Source organism: Gadus chalcogrammus, chromosome 12 (assembly GCF_026213295.1).
Source record: "Gadus chalcogrammus isolate NIFS_2021 chromosome 12, NIFS_Gcha_1.0, whole genome shotgun sequence".
In the NCBI taxonomy this organism is placed as follows: Eukaryota; Metazoa; Chordata; class Actinopteri; order Gadiformes; family Gadidae; genus Gadus; species Gadus chalcogrammus.
Window position 1 is genome coordinate 12,204,430 of NC_079423.1, and position 23,908 is coordinate 12,228,337.

The window sequence follows — 23,908 nt, forward strand, 5'->3', positions numbered from 1 at the left end:
CAGTCATTGATGCTGCACCGTCGCTGCACACCCCGACGCAGTTCTGCCAGTCCAGGCCGTTCTCAGTGAAGTAGTTATCCATGCAGCGGAAACATCCCTGAGCCGTAGTGCGTGTTGGTAGCTCTCCACAAAACAGTATGTCTTCGTGCAAACTACTGTCCCAGCGATAGCGAACAAAAACTAGCAGCAGTGCAGCATTCGTGACATCCGTGGACTTGTCTAGTTGCAAAGAAAAAAAGGGCTACTTTTTATTCTTTCTATAAGTTGATGCTGTATGTCTGAGGCCATGTCTGCGATACGGTGACTCACAGTGTCGTTTGAGAGTGGGATGGTCAGCAGCTTTTTTGCAGGCCCCGATCATCATTTAGCGGCCCCGATCATCTCACGGCACATATCAACAGCGGCGGGCAGAACCAACTCCTCTGCTATGGTGAATGCCTTCTTAGTCTGTGCAACACGTCTGGCTACGAGGTAGCTCGCTTTCAATGCACATTTAGAGTTGCACGTCAGTGACACGACAGACCTTTTCTGCATCTGCAGTCCACTCTCCTTCCTCTTAAAATAATCCACCGGCTTTCCCACGAGCATCGGGTGCTTGGTCTCTAGATGCCGCTGTAGTTTTGAGGGCTTGAGGGCTTCGTTGGACAGCATTAGCCCACACTCCACACACTGGGCTTTTGGCACTGCCTCTGTTCCTCCATTTACGAAACCGTATTTAATGAAGTCGACATTGTATTTCCGCAAAAACTTTGTCTTTTGGGTAGAGGGGTCAGGATGTTCGTCGTCATGTTTTCTTTTAAAAAACGTATCCATATTTGCCGCAGCGAGCGAAGAAGACTCTTCTTCTCTGTGTATTCGCGCTTCCTAAAGTTTGCGGTGGCGGTAATGCATCACGCAGTTGTTAAGGACCTAAACAACTGCGTGATGACACGCTTAGACACGCTTCCCCTCCTTTTGCTCCATAGTTACCATACCGAAATACTTTAACACATAAAGTAAGTTAAAAAGCGATCCGGAATGGACTACTTTCTTTGAATAATGCTGCAATTTGGTGACCCTGTACGTTCTTGGGAAGTACCGGGACCGGAACTCGGACACACGCGGCCACCGAGACGCAAAACAAGCTCTTCGCAGGCCACACACGTATTAGGTAAGCAGAACCCATTGTCTTAAAGATTGAATCTGCAATAGAATTAGAAGAACATTTAGGTGAAGAGCTTGTGGTGCCTCCATCTGGTCGCGGGGCTCCGTGGTTTCGGGCCTCGGGTTGAAAATCATAACAGCCGTGTACTTGGACGGCCGTGGACAACGCTAACAGATTTAATTAAATAATTATATTCAAGGAGCAAGGGGCCAGAAGTATGTTTTTTATGGGACTGTAGATAAAAAAGTATCCACTCCCGTCTAGATCTACCGTTTGGGTAACCCTTCCTTTTACAGTCCCCTAATTACTAGGTATTTACCCGGTACATCCATGGTAAATCATAGTGTATTACTGGGTATTTACCACTGGTAATAAGAAGGTAAATACAGAGGTAGTTACCCGGCAAATACATGGTAAATCAGAGTGTATTACTGGGTAATTACAACTGGTAATAAGAAGGTAAATACAGAGGAATTATCCAGTAAATTATAATAAGAAGGTAAATACAGAGGAATTACAGCTGAAGTACTAAGTAAAACCTCCACTATTACCCATCACCTCAACTAAGTAGCGTGTAGTTGTAACTGTTTTAGGTTGGTAATAACTCCGATATTGTGTACTTCCTAGGAAATTAGGCAACCAATTCTTAGAAACACTTATTATCCATGGTTTACGTTCTTAACAGCCAAAGTTTAATGTTGTACTATCTAGAAATTAGCATAGTACTTTCCAATAAAATACTTTTTCTTAGTTATTATTCGTAGCTACACCCATTTAGAAAGGGTTTATTCGATTTACCACTATGGAATTACTTACCTGGTAACAACCTCTGCAGGAACAGTTTTCCTCTAGTGTTATGGTACATCTTCTTAAATACTGGGTACAAAGCCGTTTGTTTCCATGGTATGACCAGGTTCTTACCATATAATTTAAAATAGATACATTCCATTATCCATGCAGTCAACACAAACTTGTACCATGTACGTTCTGCGACGTTACCAAGTAAAACACACCAATTTACCCAGTAATTAAGCTGAAACTGTACTGTAAAAGGAAGCCTCGTTTGTTTCCATGGTATTACCAGGTTCTTACCATATAATTTGTAATACATTATTCCCTTTTCCATGCAGTCAACACAAACTTGTACCATGTACGTTCTGCGACGTCACCAAGTAAAACACGACAATTTACCCAGTAATTAAGCTGAAACTGTACTGTAAAAGGAAGCCTCGTTTGTTTCCATGGTATTACCAGGTTCTTACCATATAATTTGTAATACATTATTCCCTTTTCCATGCAGTCAACACAAACTTGTACCATGTACGTTCTGCGACGTTACCAAGTAAAACACGACAATTTACCCAGTAATTAAGCTGAAACTGTACTGTAAAAGGAAGCCTTGTTTGTTTCCATGGTATTACCAGGTTCTTACCATATAATTTGTAATACATTATTCCCTTTTCCATGCAGTCAACACAAACTTGTACCATGTACGTTCTGCGACGTCACCAAGTAAAACACGACAATTTACCCAGTAATTAAGCTGAAACTGTACTGTAAAAAGAAGCCTCGTTTGTTTCCATGGTATTACCAGGTTCTTACCATATAATTTGTAATACATTATTCCCTTTTCCATGCAGTCAACACAAACTTGTACCATGTACGTTCTGCGACGTTACCAAGTAAAACACGACAATCTACCCAGTAATTAAGCTGAAACTGTACTGTAAAAGGAAGCCTCGTTTGTTTTCATGGTATTACCAGGTTCTTACCATATAATTTGTAATACATTATTCCCTTTTCCATGCAGTCAACACAAACTTGTACCATGTACGTTCTGCGACGTTACCAAGTAAAACACGACAATTGACCCAGTAAGTAAGCTGAAACTGTACTGTAAAAGGAAGCCTTGTTTGTTTCCATGGTATTACCAGGCTCTTACCATATAAGTTGTAACTGGTTATTCCCTTTTCCATGCAATCAACACAAACCATATATGTTCTGCAACATCGTTCACCAGTAGTTAAGCACTTTAATTGTTGTTATAAAACCCAAAACCACTGTTGATGAAAGACATATTACAATTAAACAAAATCAAAGGCTTATCTTCCAAACAATGCATATCTCACAAACACGCACTGAACACTGAAGAAATCTGACAAAAAAAAGAGCCATCCACATCAACTCAATTTAAATGTTACTGATGGTGTTTTCATAAAACACAAGACAGTGTTATGGCAAGTGACCACAAGGAAGACTGCTTCAACCTCTACAATTTGAATAAGTGGTGAATGCCATGCAGCAATCTGCCTATGGGAGCATCTTTGTGGTCATTCGCAAACCAATGAGTCCACTCGATGAATGACAGATGACTCTTTAGTGTCTTCTCTGTGAGGTATCCCTGCAGTCTCCACCACTGGGATTTGAAGGCTGACCAAGACCTGACCAGGTACCTCCAAATCTCCCCTTCAAGAATCAGAAGACAAGAAAATAACATTAGGACTGTCAATTAATGAACATTTCTAGAACATGTAGAACTCAAAGATTATTTTGTTTATCAGTTAAGAAAGGATGCTGGTCCTCTGGCCATTGTGTTTGGTCATATTGAAAAGAGAAAAAGGCATAGCCATAAATACAGTTAATAGGACGGGAGGGGACAGGCAGTTAGCCCTTTAGCATCGAGCTAGCGGAGCTTCTGTCATTCAAATAACTCGGACATGTTGTTTAAAACCTATAACACCCAATTTATTAAAATATCCGGATTTAATCGGGCTCTCTCCCATAAGTACAGTTAATAGGACGGGAAGAGACAGTCTCTGTTAGCCCCGGTTAGCGCGATGCTAAAGAGCAGCTCTACCGGAGCATTCCACCTCAACAGGTGCAAGTTAGCCTCCGGTTTGATACTCGCCGGATATTCGGTTTACCACCCAATCGGATTCATCAACATAAGTGCAATACATTACGGGCTTATGCTGCTATCCATTTTGATGGTAGGCTGGTACGAACCGACCAGCTTCAGCGAGAACGTGACGTATTTCCCTTGCTCCAGCCTTCCAGTTTGCTATTTGTGTCCGACGAGTTTAAGAAGAAAACTATTTTGGAAAAAATAAATAATCCAGTGTATAATGGTTGCCAGCCTTTACAGAAACATTAACATTGCAAGCCTTTTACATTGCAATAATATTTTGCCATTTTCGCCAATTTTTATTTCAACAAGTGCTGTCGTGTTTCTGTCGAGCCACGAGGGGTAGTAGCGGGCTAGTCATCATTAGCAACATAGCCTCTTTGGCAAACCAGCTTGAAAACACAACTTTACATTGAATTTCACGCAAAGCAAGACCATAAATTGGTGACCGGATTAAAGCAGCAATGAAATCAAGTGTGTAAGAGGATTTAAAATTGACATTACAACCCCCAACGTGGTACAAATACAAAGAAAATACAGCTCAATCCCCATTGACTATGGGCGCAGCCATCTTGTTTGGTAGTTGTACAGATCTGCTCGCTCTACTTTGAAAGCGACGAGATACTACGACCGAAAGGGGGCGTGCCTCAGTGAAATGCCGCAAGAAAGCTGGGAGATTGGCGATTTACCACTTCGTACATCCAAATGGATAGCAGCATTAGTATGTTGAGGACGGTTTAGGACACCGTATCGCGAAAAATCACAAACACATGTTGTCGCCATCGATGTCTGTGCAACAAGGTCATTTACGTTCTCTGGCTGCTACCTGTTTTAGGGACCGTCAACAAGTTACACTCACCAACTGGTGGCAGAGACGTTACCATGGAATTGTTTCTGGAAATAAATCATATAAAATAACAAAAAAATCACTAAAAAATACATTTTGTCACCTGATTGTAGTAGTAGTTGCCAATGGTGGGCTGCTACTTACGGCAGGTAACTTTGCTAATATATTGCATTATTGTTAAACGGGATGCAATTAATAATTTCAAATATAGTTTGGTCGATTTTTGTCGAATATTCAACTATTAACTGCATTATGATTAACTATATTGCAATATATTTGTGTGATTAATTTCCTGAAACAATTCCATGGTAACGTCTCTGCCAACAGTCGGTGAGTGTAATTTGTTGACGGTCCCTAAAACAGGTAGCAGCCAGAACGTAAATGACGTTGTTGCACAGACATTGATGGCGACAACATGTGTTTGTGATTTTTCGTGATACGGTGTCCTAAACCGTCCTCAACATTGTAAGCCCGTAATGTATTGCACTTATGTTGATGAATCCGATTGGGTGGTCAACCGAATATCCGGCAGATATCAAACCGGAGGCTAACTTGCACCTGTTAAGGTGGCATGCTCCGGTAGAGCTGCTCTTTAGCATTGCGCTAACCGGGGCTAAGAGAGCCTGTCTCTTCCCGTCCTATTAACTGTACTTATGGGAGAGAGCCCGATTAAATCCGGATATTTTAATAAATTGGGTGTTACAGGTTTTAAACAACATGTCCGAGTTATTTGAATGACAGAAGCTCCGCTAGCTCGATGCTAAAGGGCTAACCGGAGCTAACAGCCTGTCCCCTCCCGTCCTATTAACTGTATTTATGGCTATGCCTTTTTCTCTTTTCAATATGACCAAACACAATGGCCAGAGGACCAGCATCCTTTCTTAACTGATAAACAAAATAATCTTTGAGTTCTACATGTTCTAGAAATGTTCATTAATTGACAGTCCTAATGTTTATTTTCTTGTCTTCTGATTCTTGAAGGGGAGATTTGGAGGTACCTGGTCAGGTCTTGGTCAGCCTTCAAATCCCAGATGTGGAGACTGCAGGGATACCTCACAGAGAAGACACTAAAGAGTCATCCCTCATTCATCGAGTGGACTCATTGGTTTGCGAATGACCACAAAGATGCTCCCATAGGCAGATTGCTGCATGGCATTCACCACTTATTCAAATTGTAGAGGTTGAAGCAGTCTTCCTTGTGGTCACTTGCCATAACACTGTCATGTGTTTTATGAAAACACCATCAGTAACATTTAAATTTAGTTGAAGTGGACGGCTCTTTTTTTTGTCCTATTTCTTCAGTGTTCAGTGCCTGTTTGTGAGATATGCATTGTTTGAAAGATAATCCTTTGATTTTGTTTAATTTTAATATGTCTTTCATCAACAGTGGTTTGGGGTTTTATAACAACAATTAAAGTGCTTAACTACTGGTGAACGATGTTGCAGAACATATATGGTTTGTGTTGATTGCATGGAAAAGGGAATAACCAGTTACAACTTATATGGTAAGAGCCTGGTAATACCATGGAAACAAACGAGGCTTCCTTTTACAGTACAGTTTCAGCTTAATTACTGGGTAAATTGTCGTGTTTTACTTGGTAACGTCGCAGAACGTACATGGTACAAGTTTGTGTTGACTGCATGGAAAAGGGAATAATGTATTACAAATTATATGGTAAGAACCTGGTAATACCATGGAAACAAACAAGGCTTCCTTTTACAGTACAGTTTCAGCTTAATTACTGGGTAAATTGTCGTGTTTTACTTGGTAACGTCGCAGAACGTACATGGTACAAGTTTGTGTTGACTGCATGGAAAAGGGAATAATGTATTACAAATTATATGGTAAGAACCTGGTAATACCATGGAAACAAACGAGGCTCCCTTTTACAGTACAGTTTCAGCTTAATTACTGGGTAAATTGTCGTGTTTTACTTGGTAACGTCGCAGAACGTACATGGTACAAGTTTGTGTTGACTGCATGGAAAAGGGAATAATGTATTACAAATTATATGGTAAGAACCTGGTAATACCATGGAAACAAACGAGGCTTCCTTTTACAGTACAGTTTCAGCTTAATTACTGGGTAAATTTATGTGTTTTACTTGTTAACGTCGCAGAACGTACATGGTACAAGTTTGTGTTGACTGCATGGATAATGGAATGTATCTATTATAAATTATATGGTAAGAACCTGGTAATACCATGGAAACAAACGGCTTCGTACCCAGTATTTAAGAAGATGTACCATGACACTAGAGGAAAACTTCCTGCAGAGGTTGTTACCAGGTAAGTAATTCCATAGTGGTAAATTGAATAAACCCTTTCTAAATGGGTGTAGCTATGAATAATAACTAAGAAAAAGTATTTTATTGGAAAGTACTATGCTAATTTCTAGATAGTACATCATTAAATTTGGGCTGTTACCAACATAAACCATGGATAATAGGTGTTTCTAAGAATTGGTTGCCTAATTTCCTAGGAAGTACACATTATCTGAGTTATTACCAACCTAAAACAGTTACAACTACACGCTACTTAGTTGAGTTGATGGGTAATAGTGGAGGTTTTACCCAGCAATGTACATCAGCTGTAATTCCTCTGTATTTACCTTCTTATTACCAGTGGTAATTACACAGTAATACACTATAATTTACCGGATAATTCCTCTGTATTTACCTTCTTATTACCAGTGGTAATTACCCAGTAATACACTATGATTTACCATGTATTTACCGGGTAACTACCTCTGTATTTACCTTCTTATTACCAGTGGTAATTACCCAGTAATACACTATAATTTACCATGTATGTACCGGGTAAATACCTAGTAACTAAGGGACTGTAAAAGGAAGGGTTACCAATGTTTGTACCGTGTTGGAGACATATTACTTGCGGTTTGATTGTTAAATAGTGAGGGTACTGTAGTATAGTGAAGTACTCATTGTGGTGTTATAGCGGTTTTAATTGTTAAATAGTGGGGGGACTAAGTGTCCACTGTTGAATTATTGCGCTTTGATTGTTAAATAGTGAGGGTACTGTAGTATAGTGAAGTACTCACTAAAGTGTTATTTATAACCAACCATAAACGTTGATCGCCGTTACGGAGCGGTGCAAACTGGTCGGATAGTCTACTTACTCTATTAATTGGTTGCATATTCTACCGGTGGCTTGGGCTTTGTTTGCCCTGGGGTTCGAATGGGATTGGTTCCTCCCGGCACGGTTGATGTTAACACCATTGTGCAATTTTTTATTTTTTTAGAGTAATAACCCATCCGTAGAGGCGGCCTTGCACAGTTTTAACCCAACTGTTTTGCATGCTTCACTTACCCGCCGTGGAAACAAACTTGCCGGCATCTCATACTTCCTACAGGGATCCAATACAGTGCGTTTGGCCAAATAATATCTAGGTCAATTTGCGGCGCACTTTGTTTGTGACGCGAGCATTGGGTGAAGCACGTGGTTTCGGTGTTTAAAGGGACGGCGCGTTTTGATGACGTAGGTTTCTTTTGTTACAAACGGCAGCGCCATCTTTGTAGTCTGGGAACCTCTGACACGTTTCAGTAGGCCAATAGACGCCATCTTGCTTTGTGTAGGGACCGCTTGGTCTGTTGGCGCTGCTTCTTCATGGCTGCAAGGAACTCAGACAGCTTACCATCAGGTTTGGGGCTAGCTGCCATAGCTTCTATGGTAGCCAAGAGAGATTCGATGCCACTAACAGCCTGGGAAGACAGTTGTATTCTTAATATAAGCAACATGTTAAGGGGAATATAAAAGTAATCCCCTGGCCTCCTTTTTCTCTCTTCTTTACCTGAGGTAGGATTACATTGTTTTTCTGAAGCTGCAGGCTGAAGTTGCTGATGGAAGAGAAAAGGTCTGACAGGAAGTGGCAAAATGCCACATGTCCCATCCTCCATGCTGACTTTGACCTGCAAATATGTAGTTCTGATTCTCAACTCATAAAACACCAAAGTTAAAATGTTTTCAATAATTGATTCATACTGTCAACACAAAACACTGAGATAAGATAATACTTACCTTCTTTGCTCTGCCAGCTATCTGCACTGGCCGAGGCACCTGCCAGATGCTCCATGTGCATTTCACTCCACTCGGTGCATTCACTGTGACTGTTCAGCTCCAAGTGCTTTGAGTTCCCTCATTGATTTAGGGGTTAGGTGGTATGTTTTCCAGATGAGGTGCAACAGGTCATACACCTGCCCAATCATGGAGACCTCTCTTTGCACCCTCAACATCCCTAGCTCCAATCTTAAGAAAATAGATATATTTGTTTTAAATTTTAATTACACTTTGGAGAATGAATATGTATGGCAGATATGGTAAAAGGGAACCTACCTGTGTGGCATGCAGTGGAATGGGACAATGAAGGACCCAATCTCCGCTTGAAGGAGGGCTATCACTCCACCTCTGTGTCCCAGATTGACAGCTGCACCGTCTGCACCCATGGCTACAATTTTTTCCGCCCAGTTCTCACAAGGCTTTCTTGGCTGCAGCATAAACGCCTTAAATTAAGCACATAACATGGAATATTTATATTTTCTCTCTCTCTCTCTCCCTCTACACACACACACACACACACACACGTTATTGTGTGTGTTTTTTAAGATACCTGGGCATGATGGCATTAAATAATTCTAAAGGAATTTATAATGATCCTGTAGAGCATTTTTCCATATAGTTATTATCATTTAGCTATATGAAACAGAAATGAGACACACTCCTTAAATTCTGCATGGGCGTGTTCAACCTCAATATGGCCAATAAGAATATTGCACAGTTTTCCATCTTCAACGATACGGGCATATGTAATCTCGCACTCCTTGGTGGATTTGTCAGTGGAACCGTCAAGCATGAATGAGAGGTAGGGGGCGTGTGCGACTTTGTCAGCGGTCTTTCCCTTGAGTGTGTCTGCTATATTCCCAACCTTTTTTGACCAGTGTACCCCTTGAGCTGGTTTCTATGTTAAAAGTACCCCCTCTCTCATGTGGATTATTCGCCTTAATGTGTACTTATATTTAACCCTTTGTCTTTATATCTAATCCACCTGCTCATTTAAATAATACCATATACAATTATTGTGAGTGGAAAAAAATACCTTTTATTCAGTTTAATGAGACACTTGCGCTTGCCTGTCTTTCAAAAGCTTCGACAGTTCTGGGGGCAGTGTGGCAACAGCCGCCAACAAGCTGCTCTCCACATTCATTCTGTTTCTCTGCTTGGTTTTGATGTGAGTCAGGGCTGAGAAGGTCACTTCACACATGTAAGTTGATCCAAAAGGCAATAGTTAATTTAATGCACATTTCCCCAGCTCAGGATTTTCCTTTTCAACTTCACACCAAAACTCAGTCAGTGACTTTTCAGCATGTGCCATCTTTTGCACACGATCAAAGGACAAATCCACCAGGTTTTCCTGCAGTCTGGCAGGAAGGCTGCTGCTGCTCTCAGTCCCTCTGAAGGGGTTCCTCACCCAGTCCAGTTGCTCTGACTTTTCTTCGATGTCATGGAAGTCAGCATCAGCATCAGTGGCGGCAAGATGGGTAACAACGAGTGGAAAACAGCTCACATCTCCATTGTTGCATTTCTTCTCCCACAAGGTGACTTTATGTATGAATCAATTCACTTTGTCATACATGTTAAGTATGTGTGCGTCCTTGTCTTGAAGTGACAGGTTGAGTTCATTCAGCTTGGAGAAGACATCGGCAAGATATGCAAGGCGTGCATTCCAGCCTGTGTTCTCAAAAACAACCGCAAGGGGGTGCAAGTGCTCTTTCAAGAAAGTAGACACCTCGATTCGAAGTTCGAAAAGCCTCCGTAGGGTTTTGCCGCGAGACAACCAGTGAATAAACGTCCGTGTGAAGCAGCAGCTGATCGTGCTTTGCCCCACCGTCTTGACAAAGACTCTGAAACAATCGGTGATTCATAGGCCGGGACTGAATGTAATTAAGCACCTTAACTGCGTCATCCATAACAGCACTTAACTCAGGGCTCACTCAGGGCTTCTTGCAAAGCAGAAAATGCTCAGTATGTCCGACTCTTCATTATAGCGCACAAAGGCCAAGAGCTGAGCCTCCCCACTCACATCCGTCATTTCATCTAACTGCAAAGCGAACAGACCTGCTCTGTTCATTTTATTGACCACCTGCTCAACAATATTAGTGGCCATATCATCGATCCGACAACAGACTGTGTTGTTTGGTAATGGAACGGTTTTCAGCGCATCTGCTGCTTCCTTGTCCAGCATAATTTCAACCAAAAGTATAGCGGCAGGGAGAATCAGATCTTCGGCAATTGAATGTGTATTTTTTTACTTAGCCACAAGTAATGACACAGCATAGGAGGCCTCCAATGCTTTGCTTGACACATTTGCTGCTCTCTTTAGTGTAGTCTGACTTGACTTGAATTCAGACATTTTTCGTTTGAAAAAGTTCTCGGTCTTACCTACATTTCCCGCGTGTTTGGTGCTCTGGTGACGCTGCAGATGGGCTGGTTTCATTTAATTATTTGACAGGACCTCACCGCAAAAAAAGCACTGAGGCTGAGGTGGATCAGACGATGTACAATTAAATCCATACAAAATGTATTTCTCGTTGTACTGCCGGTGTTTGGTAGTGGTCTCTTTATTAATGTTTTCACTTGGCTCCCATGTGCCCGCATCCGGGGCGACGGTAGCAGTAGCGGTAGCTGGACGTTTACTCCTGCCTAGCCATGCATCCATGTTTACAGTTGGTTTGCAGTTAACGTTGGTTAGCTAGCTTCGCGCGCAACCGCAGCAAGAACGTGAACCTTTTTTTTAAAGCGCAAACGTGAACAACAGACGTCTGATGCATAGCATAGGTCTGATGTCGCCATTTTTCATGATGTGCATTGTAGTCACATCATGAAAAATGGCGTTGTTACAATCACTGAGGAAGAACTGTTAATTGCGGATGCGAAAATAGACTTATGGGCTTATTAAAATTCATAATTTAATTTTTGTAATTGTTGTAGGCTAATTTGTAATCTTTCTGCGTACCCCCTGCAATACTCACGCGTACCCCTAGGGGTCCGCGTACCCCCGGTTGGGAATCACAGTGCTAGAACTCCCACAAATTGTGCACACGCAGTGTCGTTGGAATATGTGGGGTTGACGTTCAGTCCGTTCTTCTTCATTAGTATGATCTGTGATTTGAATTTTGTGAACGGGAGTTCCTCTTTAGCGATGTTGTAGGCGGTGTTAAATTTGATGATCATTTCGTCATTCTCCGCCAAGGGATTGCTCTCATCAATCCTATTAAATGAGGTGGGGAGGGGCTGGGAGCTTCGTGTGATGCAGCGGTCCCTGCACGTCTTGTGCTTTTGGCTTTCATTGTGTAATTTTAATGACTGCACTCTGAACTGTGTAGATCAATTTACAAAATGTGTCCTGCCTGCAACGGACGGGCTACATGTCCTGCAGTACACACACACCATGGCTTGTCCCTCATATCGTAACCACGGGAACTGCACCAGCCATTGTTCTTGAAAACTACTTTTATTTTTTCTCCCCACTGCCCCCCGCCTTTTTCGCCAACTTGTCACTGTCGTCTTCAGAAGAAGAATCTGAAATTCTTGTCGCTATCTCTGCTAACCCTTCTCCATCACCACCAACAACAGCCTCATTTGTTTCCTCTGGCACATTTTTCTTCTTAAAAAAATCGACTATCGACCGCTTCATATTGTATCTGCTTTGTTTACTTTTTTGAGCGTTCTGCGTGCGCAGCAAGACTGTGCACGTGTAGTGTGCAGACCATAGACTGTAAAAGGTGAAGACAGACAGGCAGGGGCCGTCCATTGTCCCTTCCGTGCACCGTGCGCCAAAAGTGCTGGTGGAGGCGGTGCTGCAAAACCAAGAGGAAATGACATAATCCATTAATGACCTTAAGGAGCAACTGACCAACATGACCAATGTATTAATTCAAATCAATGAGTCTCTTGAACAGATTGTCTCTTGCGCAAATAAAATGGCAAATAATCCATAATCCGTTGACCAATTGCGCTTTTTTTCCACCTCCAATGCTGCAAAACACAAAATGAAAAATGTTATGTTTCTGTGCTAGATTTACCTAAAATCTCTGTATGATCCTCTGTCTCGTCTGAAGGCCAGCGGCATTAGGAGGTGGTAGGGGCACTGCGTCAGGCATAGGACCGTCTGGTCTGGGGAGTTCCTGCAGAGGGACCCCCTGTCTGATGGCTAAATTGTGTAGCACACAGCAAGCTATGATGATCCTTCACACCTTTTCAGGCAGATACTGCAGTGTCCCCCCCTTGCTGGAAAGGCACAGCCATCGCCCTTTCAGCAGGCCTATTTCACGCTCAACGGTGCCCCTCGTGCGCGCATGGGCCCGGTTATACTTCCTGCTGGGTCCTCGGGTTGGTTAAGGGGGTCATTAGCCATGGCTTCAGCGGGTAACCTTGATCACCTAATGATGATACATTTTTAAACAACTGTACACAACCCAGCAATAGTATTTTAAACATGTTGTAGCCTAATACTCACCAATGAGCCAGCCATCTTCCACAGCGCCTTCTTGGAGACTCACACCAACAGAGCTGTTCTGCATGATGAATGAGTCGTGTGTTCCTCCAGGCCACCGCGCAACAACGTTTAACAAGGATAGATTTGCATCACAAACGATTTGCACCTTGACAGAATGAAACCCCTTTCTGTTAACATAGTTAAATTCGTTAGTTGACAGTGCTTTTGTGGCTATGTGGGTGCAATCTATGGCTCCAATTATGTTTGGGAATCCGGCGATGGCGTGAAAGCCCCGTTTGATTTCGGCTTGTTGGGGATCTCTGTAAGGGAACTGGATGTAGTTTGGGCCCAGGGAAATAATTGCGTCCAACACCGCCGGCATGGTTCTACTCATCGATGGGTGAGAAGTGCCGGATATGTCTCCAACCTCACGCTGAAATGTGCCGGTAGCTAAAAATCCCAGGGTGGAAAGGAGTTGGATATGCACAGGGATTGCGTTTGTGAGTCTCGTGTCTCGAGCCAACATTGGCCCTAAATCACGACACAAATCCAGCAGTACATTCTTTGGGAAGTGGTACCTACTAAGAATCCACTCTGTGCTCTCTCCAAGCAGATCAGTACAATCTTTGAAGACGCGCTCCCTGTGGAGCGCATGGTTTGCCAAGTCTTCCAATAACGCAAGATAAGCCATTGCACTAGATTTCAAACATTTCTCACAGCTGTCTTTTATAGGGTTTGACACCAATTAGGTAATTTTTCTGTTTAAAATTAGACAAAGGAGTAATTGAATGTTTTCTAATTAAAGTAAACATGGCACATATGTGGATGTCGATTGCTTAATGCAGACGTTAACACTCTTAAATGCTTTGCTTTGCACTTGTAACATCGCTATTCTACCACTAGATTCTGTTCGTACATTTTGGTAAATTCCATACTTTGCGTGGCAATGATCCTACGCCCTCCTTACGCACAAATCTGTGCGTAAGTACGGTTGATCAATGAGGCCCCAGGCTTTGATAACAGGCTTTGAGAGGCTACCTGTTCGGATCAGCTTAGCTCAGGAGGTAGAGCAGTTGTATTGTAATAGGTTGCTAGTTCGATCCCCAGCTCCTCCTAGCTGAGTGTTGACGTGTCCCGGAGCAAGACACTTAACCCTAACTGCTCCCGACGAGCTGGCGGTCGTCGGGAGCAGAGCTGGCGGACGAGCAACCTTGCATGGTTGACTCTGCCGTCGGTGTGTCAATGTGTGTATTATCCGATGTAAGTCGCTTTGGATAAAATGCCCTAATTGTAATGGAAAATTGTACCTGTTAAAGTGCAACACAAGCTACCTGTAAAAGTGCAAAGAGAGCAGTGAGTCTTCTCGTTCCCGTCCTTAGGTCATTGTTTATTCAGGACATGGTTCTCAGCAGCTGGTTGAGGTCCCTGCCGACGCTCGGGGGCTGGGAGGCGGCGCCCCATCTGATGGTGGAGGGCTCGGCACAGGCTGGTGGTCGCCCGATGCACGCTGCCACTGGACAGGCCCAGCAGGCCCCACAGCAGGGGCAGTGCCTTCTGCTCCACCAGCTGGGGCCGGCGGGGGTACAGCTCCATCACCAGCTCTGGGGGAGGAGGAGGAGACGGCGGGAAAAGGGGAGGGGAGGAGAGGAGACAGAGGAAGAGAAGGAGAAGGAAGAGACAAAATAATGGGAGACAGGAGGAGACAGAGGAGAGGAGGCGGCAGAGCAGGGCGGATCAGATGCCTCTTGATTGGCCACACAATGGTATACGTATATTTGGTGCTGATCATTGCAAAAAACAAAACAAAGAAACATTTTAGCCATTAACAAACCTGCAACCTTCTCGATCAGATCCACCTTTGCTTGGCCGCTAAGAACCCGTGCCTTGAAGCAGAACGGCTCCAGGAGGAGGCTGTTGTCTGGAGAGGGGCAAGGGAAGAACACATGAGTTACAAGGACAACGCCGTGGTCAGACCGGACCGTGTTCTGGACAGCTCCCCACCGGGCCCTCACCGAGGTTCAGCACCAGCTCGCAGAGGGCCCTTGTGGCGGCCGAGTACACAGCGCGGTTCTTGGAGTTGAGGTGGTTGTCCACGATGGCGGGCACCAGGTGGTTGAGCACCCCGGACAGGTTGTCCTTCAGCAGGCGCACCATCCCCTGCAGGGCCTCCAGGGCGTACAGGTTCACCTTACGGTTGGACTCCAGCAGGCGGTCTCTGAAGAGGTCAAACACCTGGGGGAGCGGGGAGAAACGGGGAACAGGTGAACAAAAAGGGGACAGGAGGGAGTCCAACCAGGAGAGGGGATAAGGGCGAGTGTGAAGTAGTGGGTGTTACGAGCGGTGGGGGGTTTTACGGACCGGGAACAGGCTGCGGATGACCATGCTGGGGTTGTGCTGGCAGTCGGCCACCAGCTGGTCGAGGCCTTTGATGCGCTCCCTGAAGTCCTTGGACTCCAGCAGAGCGGTGAGCTGCCTGATGTACTCAGCCTTGTCTTCGATGATGGGCCCCTGAGGTTTGGAGCTGTACTTGCTGTTGGGCTCCCTGGAGGGTACCACAAAATATAACTGCATACATACTTACTACATATATATATATGATCTTGGAAATAAGATAAAAGATATTCTTAAAGTTTGCTTCAAGTTGAGAAAACTAACAAATGCATAATTAATATAGGAGAGACATTGCAAACAAAAGCCATCATGTGTGTTCTGGAACACGACCCCGAGAGAGGAGCTGACCTCCCATTGTGTCTGGGAGGAGTCTCACCTGGGGGTGGTGGTGGCGGTGTTGGTGGGGGTGGCAGTGGTGGTGGTGGGGCTGGGGGATATGGTCGGTTTGGGTAGCTTCCTTTGGAGCGTCGAGGCCCTGGCGGTGCCACTGCCGGGAAGCGAGGCTGGGGTCTGGGGCGTCTCACCCAGACCCTGACCCTGAACCTGACCCTGACACAACAAACACAACAACAACAACGTTCACAAGACCCGTCACCAAGCGGTAGGGTGGGGCGAGAGGGCGGGGCCTTCCGTACCTTTGCTTTGAGTCCGCTGACCGCCTTGCGGGCAGCGGAAAGGTCCTTGGTGGGGATATTCTTCTCCAGCAGGCTATCAAAGTCCCGGTGGGAGGACAGGAACAGCAACATCCGATGGCCAAAGGACCTGAAGGGGGAGGAGTGAGACCGGTACGTCACCGAGCCGTTGGACACACGCCAAAGCCTTCAGCCAACACAGGAAGCCACCGGGGGCTCTACGTGCCTGGGTTCCGGGGAGGAGTCCAGGGCCAGCTTGACCACGGCCGGGAGGATTTTGTCCGTCACGTACTTCCCTCCGGACAGCAGGCGGGCCACGCCCACCCTCTCCAGCAGGTCGGCCAGGTGCTGGGCGGCGCACTTCCTCACCGCCGCGCTCAGGTGGCTGCAGACACACACAGGCTCAACATGAAGGACGCACACAAAGAGAGACAAACCACAGAAGTACACAACGGATGGAGATAAGGAAATATCGGCTAGACCTCTGGAGTATCCTACCTACCAGTCCAAAGCAGATTAAGGATGTTAGAAACGTTTCCTTTGACACTCAAGTCCTGTTTAAATGTCTATTTTTTCTGTTGTGCGTTTGCATCTGCCGCTGATTCTTTGTACTTTATATAAATCACAGATTGGATCTTGCAATACTGTTACTGTGGTAGATATACTAGAAAACATAACAAGGCGCAATACAGTGTGTTTGTGTCTGCGTTGTGCGTGTGCATGCAGCCCCCTGACCTCAAACCCCCGTCCAGGAAGGCGTTGATGCAGCGTGCCGGCGTGCAGTGCCGCACCATGTGGCCCAGCGCTGTGTCCACTTCCTCCCGGATGAAGGCGTTGCTCTCGGCCGCCTTGTGCAGCAGCGCCCTGGCCGTGGTGTCCAACTCCTTGTCCATGGCCCGCTGCAGGTGGCAGTACAGGACGCCCAGCGTGCACACGGCTATGCGGGAGACGCCCGAACGCAGGTTCTTCACCTGAGAACCGGACACACGCGTGGTAGACACCACTCTCACTCTGGAAAGGTTCATTGAGAAAGCGCTATATGAATGAAGGCGTTACATTATAGTACGTTTCACACTCCTCGCTTCATTCAAGGCTGTGTTTTGCTAACATTGTTCATGTCGAATCAACCACTCGTTCTATGGTGTAGAATTGATGGGGATTTTTTAAAACAGCAAGGTATATAGACTAAGCTGTAGACAGGATTGAGTTAGTTTTACACTTGCAGACAGTGACGGACTGTCCACATCCAGCCGCCCGCCCACTCACACGCCCATCCACAGTGACAGACGCTGGTCTCCATGTTACGTGGTAGAGAGAGAGAGAGCACCAGGGAGCAGGCCCAGAGAGGGGGAGCTACCTCTTGAACGAGGGCGAGGCAGACGTCGCGGAGCCTGGGGAGCAGCGTGTCCACGTGGTTCTGGGCCAGACTGCGCAGCACCGTGAGCCCTTCCATCTTCTCCTGCCTGGGTTCAGAACCACAGCAGGTCACTCAAATGAAACACAAGTTCGGATTGCTTCGACTAATTCTGTGTGTGTGTGTGTGTGTGGGGGGGAAAATTGTGAGTGTGCGTGGTGTGTGTGTGTGTGTGTGTGTCTCACCAGTTCTCTGAGCTGATGAGAGTGAGGCTCTGTGTCATGGCCAGCTCAGGTTTGGGGAAGGGGTGGGGCCCGGGTGGGTCTCGCTGGGGGCCGCTGAGGGAGCCCTGGGCCGGCTCATCTGCACACACACAAGTTTGAAAAATAAACGCCGGTCTCAATTAGACGCCGGCGCCTTGCCAGGGTCGCGTGACAACATCACAGACGTATTTTAGAGCATTACCAACTTTCGCCAATAGATGGCATCAGTTCACCAAAAGGAAAATCCAAAGGAATTAAAGGCCTGTTCCATATGGACGCCTGTCCCAAACACAAGCCGCTTGAGTTCAGGGATTGAAACAAATAAAAGCCTGGGCTAATAATTAAAGTTTTATGGTATGCAGGCTCAATCCTATAAAAAAAGAAGAGTTACTTTGGATTGATTTATTTGTGTAAGAGATGCCATTCTTACCTCTGCTATCCAACAGCTTCTCCTCCAGCTCGGGCTCAGCGGTCAGCCTCTGGTCAGGGAAACAGCGGCCCCCGTTCTTCTGCCGCTTCCCAGAGGGCCCGGCCTCTTCCCCTGCCTGGTGGGGGGGCGGGCCCCGGAGCTTCTCCCGGGGGATCCTGCCGTTCCTCAGACGCTCCTGCACAGGGGGAAACGGGCTGAACGCGTACTTACCTCTGCCCGCCACGCCTTCAGGAACGTCAGAGGCCGGCGGGCTGCCTGGGGGCTGGGACCTCTGGCCGTTGGCGAACTGGGAGCGCTCCGTCCCAGAGAGGTCCGCCTCGGCGCCTCCGAGCGCCCGGCGGCGGGCGGAGGCAGCGGCGTTCCGGGACGAGGGGGCGGAGCTCAGCGGGGCGTCCCGCAGATCCACTGTGAAGGACACTGTTTAAAAGTACACGTTAAGCATACTTTAAAGCAACAAATATACTTGGAATAACTTTTGTATGCTTCAATTATATTTGTACTACAATAAAGTGTACTACTTGTTCACCTGGGGGTCTATGTGGGGGCTTGGCCTCAGTAGGGCGGAGGACGATCCTGTCGTTGGCGCCAGCGGCTGGGGCAGCCAACCGGGGCAGCCTAGCCCCACGAGGGTGGTCAGGGTCAGCCACTTCTAATGAGGGGAAATGAAGTACACTTTAATAAAACATAGTACAAGTACACAATGACCACGTATTTGCAATTTTTCTAACTGTACGTCCACACCAGAAGCGAATTGAGCTACCAAATCGCCGGAAGTCATTCACTTTCTATGGGCAAGAGCGACCAAAGCGACCAACGCTACCAGCGGCCAAAGTTGAGCGACCAGAGCGTCCAAAAAAAGTTTACAACTTTTTAACTTTATGCAAATGACTATGATGTTCCTTTGTTCCTACCTACCTTTATTCACTCACTGAACAAAATGTCGGCTGAAGTATTAATCGCGGCTGTAACTGGGCACCCGGTGTTGTACGACCCAACCCTTTTTCAGTTCAGAGATCGAAACGCCATAGTGGTTTGGATACCAAGTGATGATAAGCGGGAGTATTTATACATCTAGAACGTTCGTTTTTAAGCAGGAATCATTTTCATTTGCTCTCCATGCCACCAATCTAACCAACCAATCGCGTGTAGCATGCTTTAAACAAAACCAAAAAAGTTTTTGAAATCGTCACATAAACAAACTAATCGACAAGACATATCTGGTGGACAAGGGATATATCTATTTTCTTTTATCCCTCTATTCCCCACTATTCACGGAGCCTGAGGTGAATAATTGTTAATTAAATAGTCAAGATAGATAGATAGCCTAGTCAAGTCTTTATTAATACCAAACGACACAAATCGTCGGGAATCCATTTAGGTGGTTCGGCCCACACAGGACAGTAGCCTACAAGACCACACAGAACAAGTCTGACTGGACATACACACAATACATCACATTAAAACTAGACACGCGTTGATAGATAGATAGACAGATAGGCCTAGATAGATAGATATGTTCCATTATTTGCCTTGCGGAGCCAACCAGTCCTGTGCACGTATGCAAATTAGCCATGTGCGCCAATGTCTATTTGTTTTGAGTGTGACGAATGAGTGCAGATCATGATTTGCAGATGCAGATCAGTGAAACATATTTTAACTAGCCTACTACAGCACGCAGGGTTTTTTGTTCTCGGTTGTAATTAGTAGGGTTGTGAACGATAAACCGATGCGACCGGATATTCGGTTTAACAAGTGAGAGATACGGCTGCATCGGTAGCAGCCTCCTTAATCGATAGGAATCAGCTGTGAATATCTAGATTAATCGGTTGTAGAGTCATGGATCGGGTATCGCGACACTTAGAATCGGTTGTCGGCTTCACACACTTACAGTTTGCGTCAGCGACAGCGTCTCTAAAACAACGCGAGAGCTGAAGCTGCCCGTGAATGAGTGACAAGTGACAAGAAGGAAAATGGAGGGGGTTAAGGCGGTCAGCGGTGATAATGATGAAAAGATTTTCAATGCACCGGGGAAACAAAAATCCAAAGTGTGGACTGTTTTTGGGTTTTACAAGAAGGAAGGGAAGCTCGACAGAAGCCGTGCTGTTTGTAAGCTGTGTAGAGCATCCTTAACGTACACCGGCAGCACTACAAATCTCGACCAGCATGCTAGGAGGAGACACGGTCAGGAATACATCGGGGAGACCCGCACCAACGAGCAGGAGCACACTGCAAGCAGTAGCACACAGCCGGTTATTTCTAACATGTTTGCGCAACTTGGTCAAAACTCAGCACGTGCCAAGGAAATCACAGCATCAATAACGCGTTTTATCGCTAAAGGATTATGTCCGTATAATATAGTTGAGTGGGAAGGATTTCAGGATTTGATCCATACATTAGAGCCCAGGTATAAGATACCCTCCCGAAATCATATCACCAACACGTGCATGCCAGCGTTGTATACACAAGTTAAGAGCCAAGTTGAAAAAGAACTGGCAAATGCAGAGCGAGTGGCAATAACAAGTGACGCTTGGACGTCATGTGCAACGGAGTCTTATGTGACGATCACAGCCCACCACATCACTCCGGATTGGACGTTAAATGTTCATGTGTTGCAGACCAGGGCATTCAAAGGATCTCAAACTGGAAAGAATATTGGTGCTCTACTGAAACAGGCATGTATTGACTGGAAACTTTTTGATAAAGAGCCAGCCCTGGTAACGGACAATGCTTCAAACATGGTTTTAGCTGGCGTGGAAGCAGAGATGAGCCCTCACCTCATGTGCTTCGCACACACTATAAATCTGGCCACACAGAAAGCCTTCAAAGTGGACACAGTAGAAAGGTTGCTGGGAAGGGTGAGGAGAGTGGTTGGCTTTTTTCACCGCAGTGTCAGAGCAGCAGAAATTTTACAAGACAAACAGAAACAACTGGCCTTGCCTATCCACAAACTCATCCAAGATGTGTCCACCCGTTGGAACAGTTCCCATGACATGCTTGAACGCTTACTGGAACAACAGCCTGCCATTTCTGCTGCACTCATGTCCAGGGATCTCAGAAGAGGAGAAGAGGTTAACACTCTTAAGGACAAAGACTTCTGCGATGTTGTAGATATTGTGAAGCTGATGGCGCCGGTCAAACTTGTGACCACCAGCATGTGTGAAGACAAGCGGCCCACACTCTCAATGATTTGTCCTGTCAGAGCAAAGCTAAAAAAGAACTTTGAAGCATCAGATGAAGACTCAGCGGTAATCAGAGAGATGAAACAAGCATTCAGAAATGACTTGGAGAAGCGCTACACTGGCCTGGATGATCTGTTCTACACTGCAGCAGCTCTGGACCCCCGCTTCAAGTCTCTGCCCTTCCTGACTGACCATGATGCTGAGCGGACGTTCACAAGCATAACAGCAGAAGCTACATCCCTGCATAACAAGGTAAATCTCCCAACACACTGTTATCCCTTGAGTGTTCTTAACTTATTTACGCCGTGGATGTTCCTAAAGCCAAAATGTTTGTTAGGATAAACGTGGGATCAAAAAAAGTGGTTTTAAGGGGTTTCAATGGAACGTTTAAGGCTGGATTTTGTTAGCATAGCCATTTTAGGCTTAATTAAAGTATTGAGATTCTGACTGCTGTTACTACAAACTAACTGTCTTTTATATTTTATTTCAAGGCAACAGGGGATCCAATTCAGAGAGGCCCACTGCAGACAAATCCATGTCAGACTGAACCTGCCCTTGGAGATCTGGACATTAGCATTGATGCACCCCAGACCCAAGATGAGCCTAAAGGTTTGTGTATTTTATAACTTGTGACCAAGAAAGAGTTGACTTTGGCTTAAACTCATGCAGCCATAAAATATTAGCATACAACAACAGATTCAATGTAATGAGATAATCGGCATGCAAAGAAAAAGAGTATAATAATGATGATGATAATACAACTTTTACTGATGGGAACAAGAGTGCCAATATAAATTCATTCTGAACATCAGATGAAGGTTCATATATAAAATGGTAAAGACAGGTAGAAAAAAAGTGCCACTGAGTCATGACAAACAAAGCCAGTAATATACGGTAATTGTTTTCTATTTCAGATGATGACCCTCCTCTCAAAAAAAAGAAAATGTCAGCGTTGGACCAGCTGTTGGGAAAAGACTTTGAAGTGAGGATGGGAGCTAGATCTGTAAGAGACAAGGCCAACGAAGAAGTCAAGAGGTACAGAGAGCGTGATCTGTTGTCCCTGCAAAAAAACCCACTGCAGTGGTGGAAAGAGCAGCAGGACTTGCCACTGCTGTCGTCTCTGGCTAAAAAATACCTCTGTATCCCGGCCACCAGTGTGGCATCTGAGCGGGTGTTTAGTACTGCGGGAGATATTGTTTCCTCTAAACGCAGTCTACTCAAACCTGAGCACGTGGATCAATTGATATTCCTGAAGAAAAACCTGTCCCCCAAAAACAACAAGGATAGTGAGACTTGAATGAAGGAGATTTGTAAAAAAAAAGCAGCAGTTTGATTTATTTTATACATATGTTTAATACATGTGTTAATGTTACATAATGCCCACAGCCAACTGGGGCAGCCTAGACCCACGAGGGTAGCGGGGGTTAAGGCCCGGGGGCTTGGCCTCAGTAGGGGGGCGGAGGACGATCCTGCCTGGGGCCTGGGACCTCTGGCCGTTGGCGGACTGGGAGCGCTCCGTCCCAGAGAGGTCCGCCTCGGCGCCTCTGAGCGCCCGGCCGCAGATCCACTGTGAAGGACACTGTTTAAAAGTACACGTTAAGCATACTTTAAAGCAACAAATATACTTGGAATAACTTTTGTATTCTTCAATTATATTTGTACTACAATAAAGTGTACTACTTGTTCACCTGGGGGTCTATGTGGGGGCTTGGCCTCAGTAGGACGGAGGACGATCCTCTCGTTGGCGCCAGCGGCTGGGGCAGCCAACCGGGGCAGCCTAGCTCCACAAGGGTGGTCAGGGTCAGCCACTTCTAATGAGGGGAAATTAAGTACACTTTAATAAAACATTTTAATTGTGTTTTACACAGGACTTGAAAATAAGTGTACTTTACACAAGTACACAATGACCACGTATTTGCAATTTTTCTAAGGCACTAATACAATTTGAGATTAACTTTCAGCAAGTATACTAAAATACACTTCTACTTTGCTATTTAATATACTTTTTCTAAGTACACATACATACAATTTACAATACACTCACAATAAAGTACACTTTTTATAAGTACAATGCAATACCACTTTAAGTATTTCAGAATTAGAATACTTTTTTTTCAGTACATTAAAGTGGAACTTAATGACATTTATTATGAAGTACACTTTTGAAAAGTACATACGTTAAACATACTTTTAATTAAGCAGTAGTATGCTTGTCATAACTTTTGTATGCTTCAATTATATTTGCAATACA

At 45.1% G+C, this 23,908-nt stretch overlaps 2 protein-coding genes across 2 annotated transcripts; one reads left to right on the forward strand and one right to left on the reverse strand.

Moving 5' to 3' along the window:
- Positions 1 to 14,788: 14,788 nt before the first annotated feature.
- On the reverse strand, positions 14,789 to 20,741 carry LOC130393474 (TOG array regulator of axonemal microtubules protein 1-like). The gene is made up of 12 exons (XM_056604159.1): positions 20,723 to 20,741; positions 18,479 to 18,883; positions 18,031 to 18,148; positions 17,789 to 17,894; positions 17,167 to 17,402; positions 16,658 to 16,816; positions 16,435 to 16,561; positions 16,176 to 16,342; positions 15,767 to 15,950; positions 15,421 to 15,640; positions 15,240 to 15,326; positions 14,789 to 15,009 (listed from the first exon to the last, which is right to left on the reverse strand). The coding sequence occupies exons 1-12, from the start codon at positions 20,739 to 20,741 to the stop codon at positions 14,789 to 14,791; spliced, it is 2,049 nt and encodes a 682-aa protein (XP_056460134.1).
- LOC130393256 (E3 SUMO-protein ligase ZBED1-like) lies at positions 20,459 to 22,979 on the forward strand. Its single transcript, XM_056603892.1, has 3 exons — positions 20,459 to 21,909; positions 22,149 to 22,266; positions 22,572 to 22,979. The coding sequence occupies exons 1-3, from the start codon at positions 20,740 to 20,742 to the stop codon at positions 22,952 to 22,954; spliced, it is 1,671 nt and encodes a 556-aa protein (XP_056459867.1). The 5' UTR covers positions 20,459 to 20,739; the 3' UTR covers positions 22,955 to 22,979.
- Positions 22,980 to 23,908: the final 929 nt, after the last annotated feature.

What these genes read in the sequence shown, in the direction of transcription:
- LOC130393256 (XM_056603892.1), top strand. Translation starts at nt 20,740, where the DNA reads ATGTTTGCGCAACTTGGTCAAAACTCAGCACGTGCCAAGGAAATCACA. An exon ending in CTACATCCCTGCATAACAAG is followed by an intron (nt 21,910 to 22,148) that starts GTAAATCTCCCA and finishes TTTTATTTCAAG; the next exon opens with GCAACAGGGGATCCAATTCA. An exon ending in GACCCAAGATGAGCCTAAAG is followed by an intron (nt 22,267 to 22,571) that starts GTTTGTGTATTT and finishes TTTCTATTTCAG; the next exon opens with ATGATGACCCTCCTCTCAAA.
- LOC130393474 (XM_056604159.1), bottom strand. An exon ending in GCCTCGCCCTCGTTCAAGAG is followed by an intron (nt 17,403 to 17,788) that starts GTAGCTCCCCCT and finishes TCCGGTTCTCAG; the next exon opens with GTGAAGAACCTGCGTTCGGG. An exon ending in ACCGCCACCACCACCCCCAG is followed by an intron (nt 15,951 to 16,175) that starts GTGAGACTCCTC and finishes GGTACCCTCCAG; the next exon opens with GGAGCCCAACAGCAAGTACA.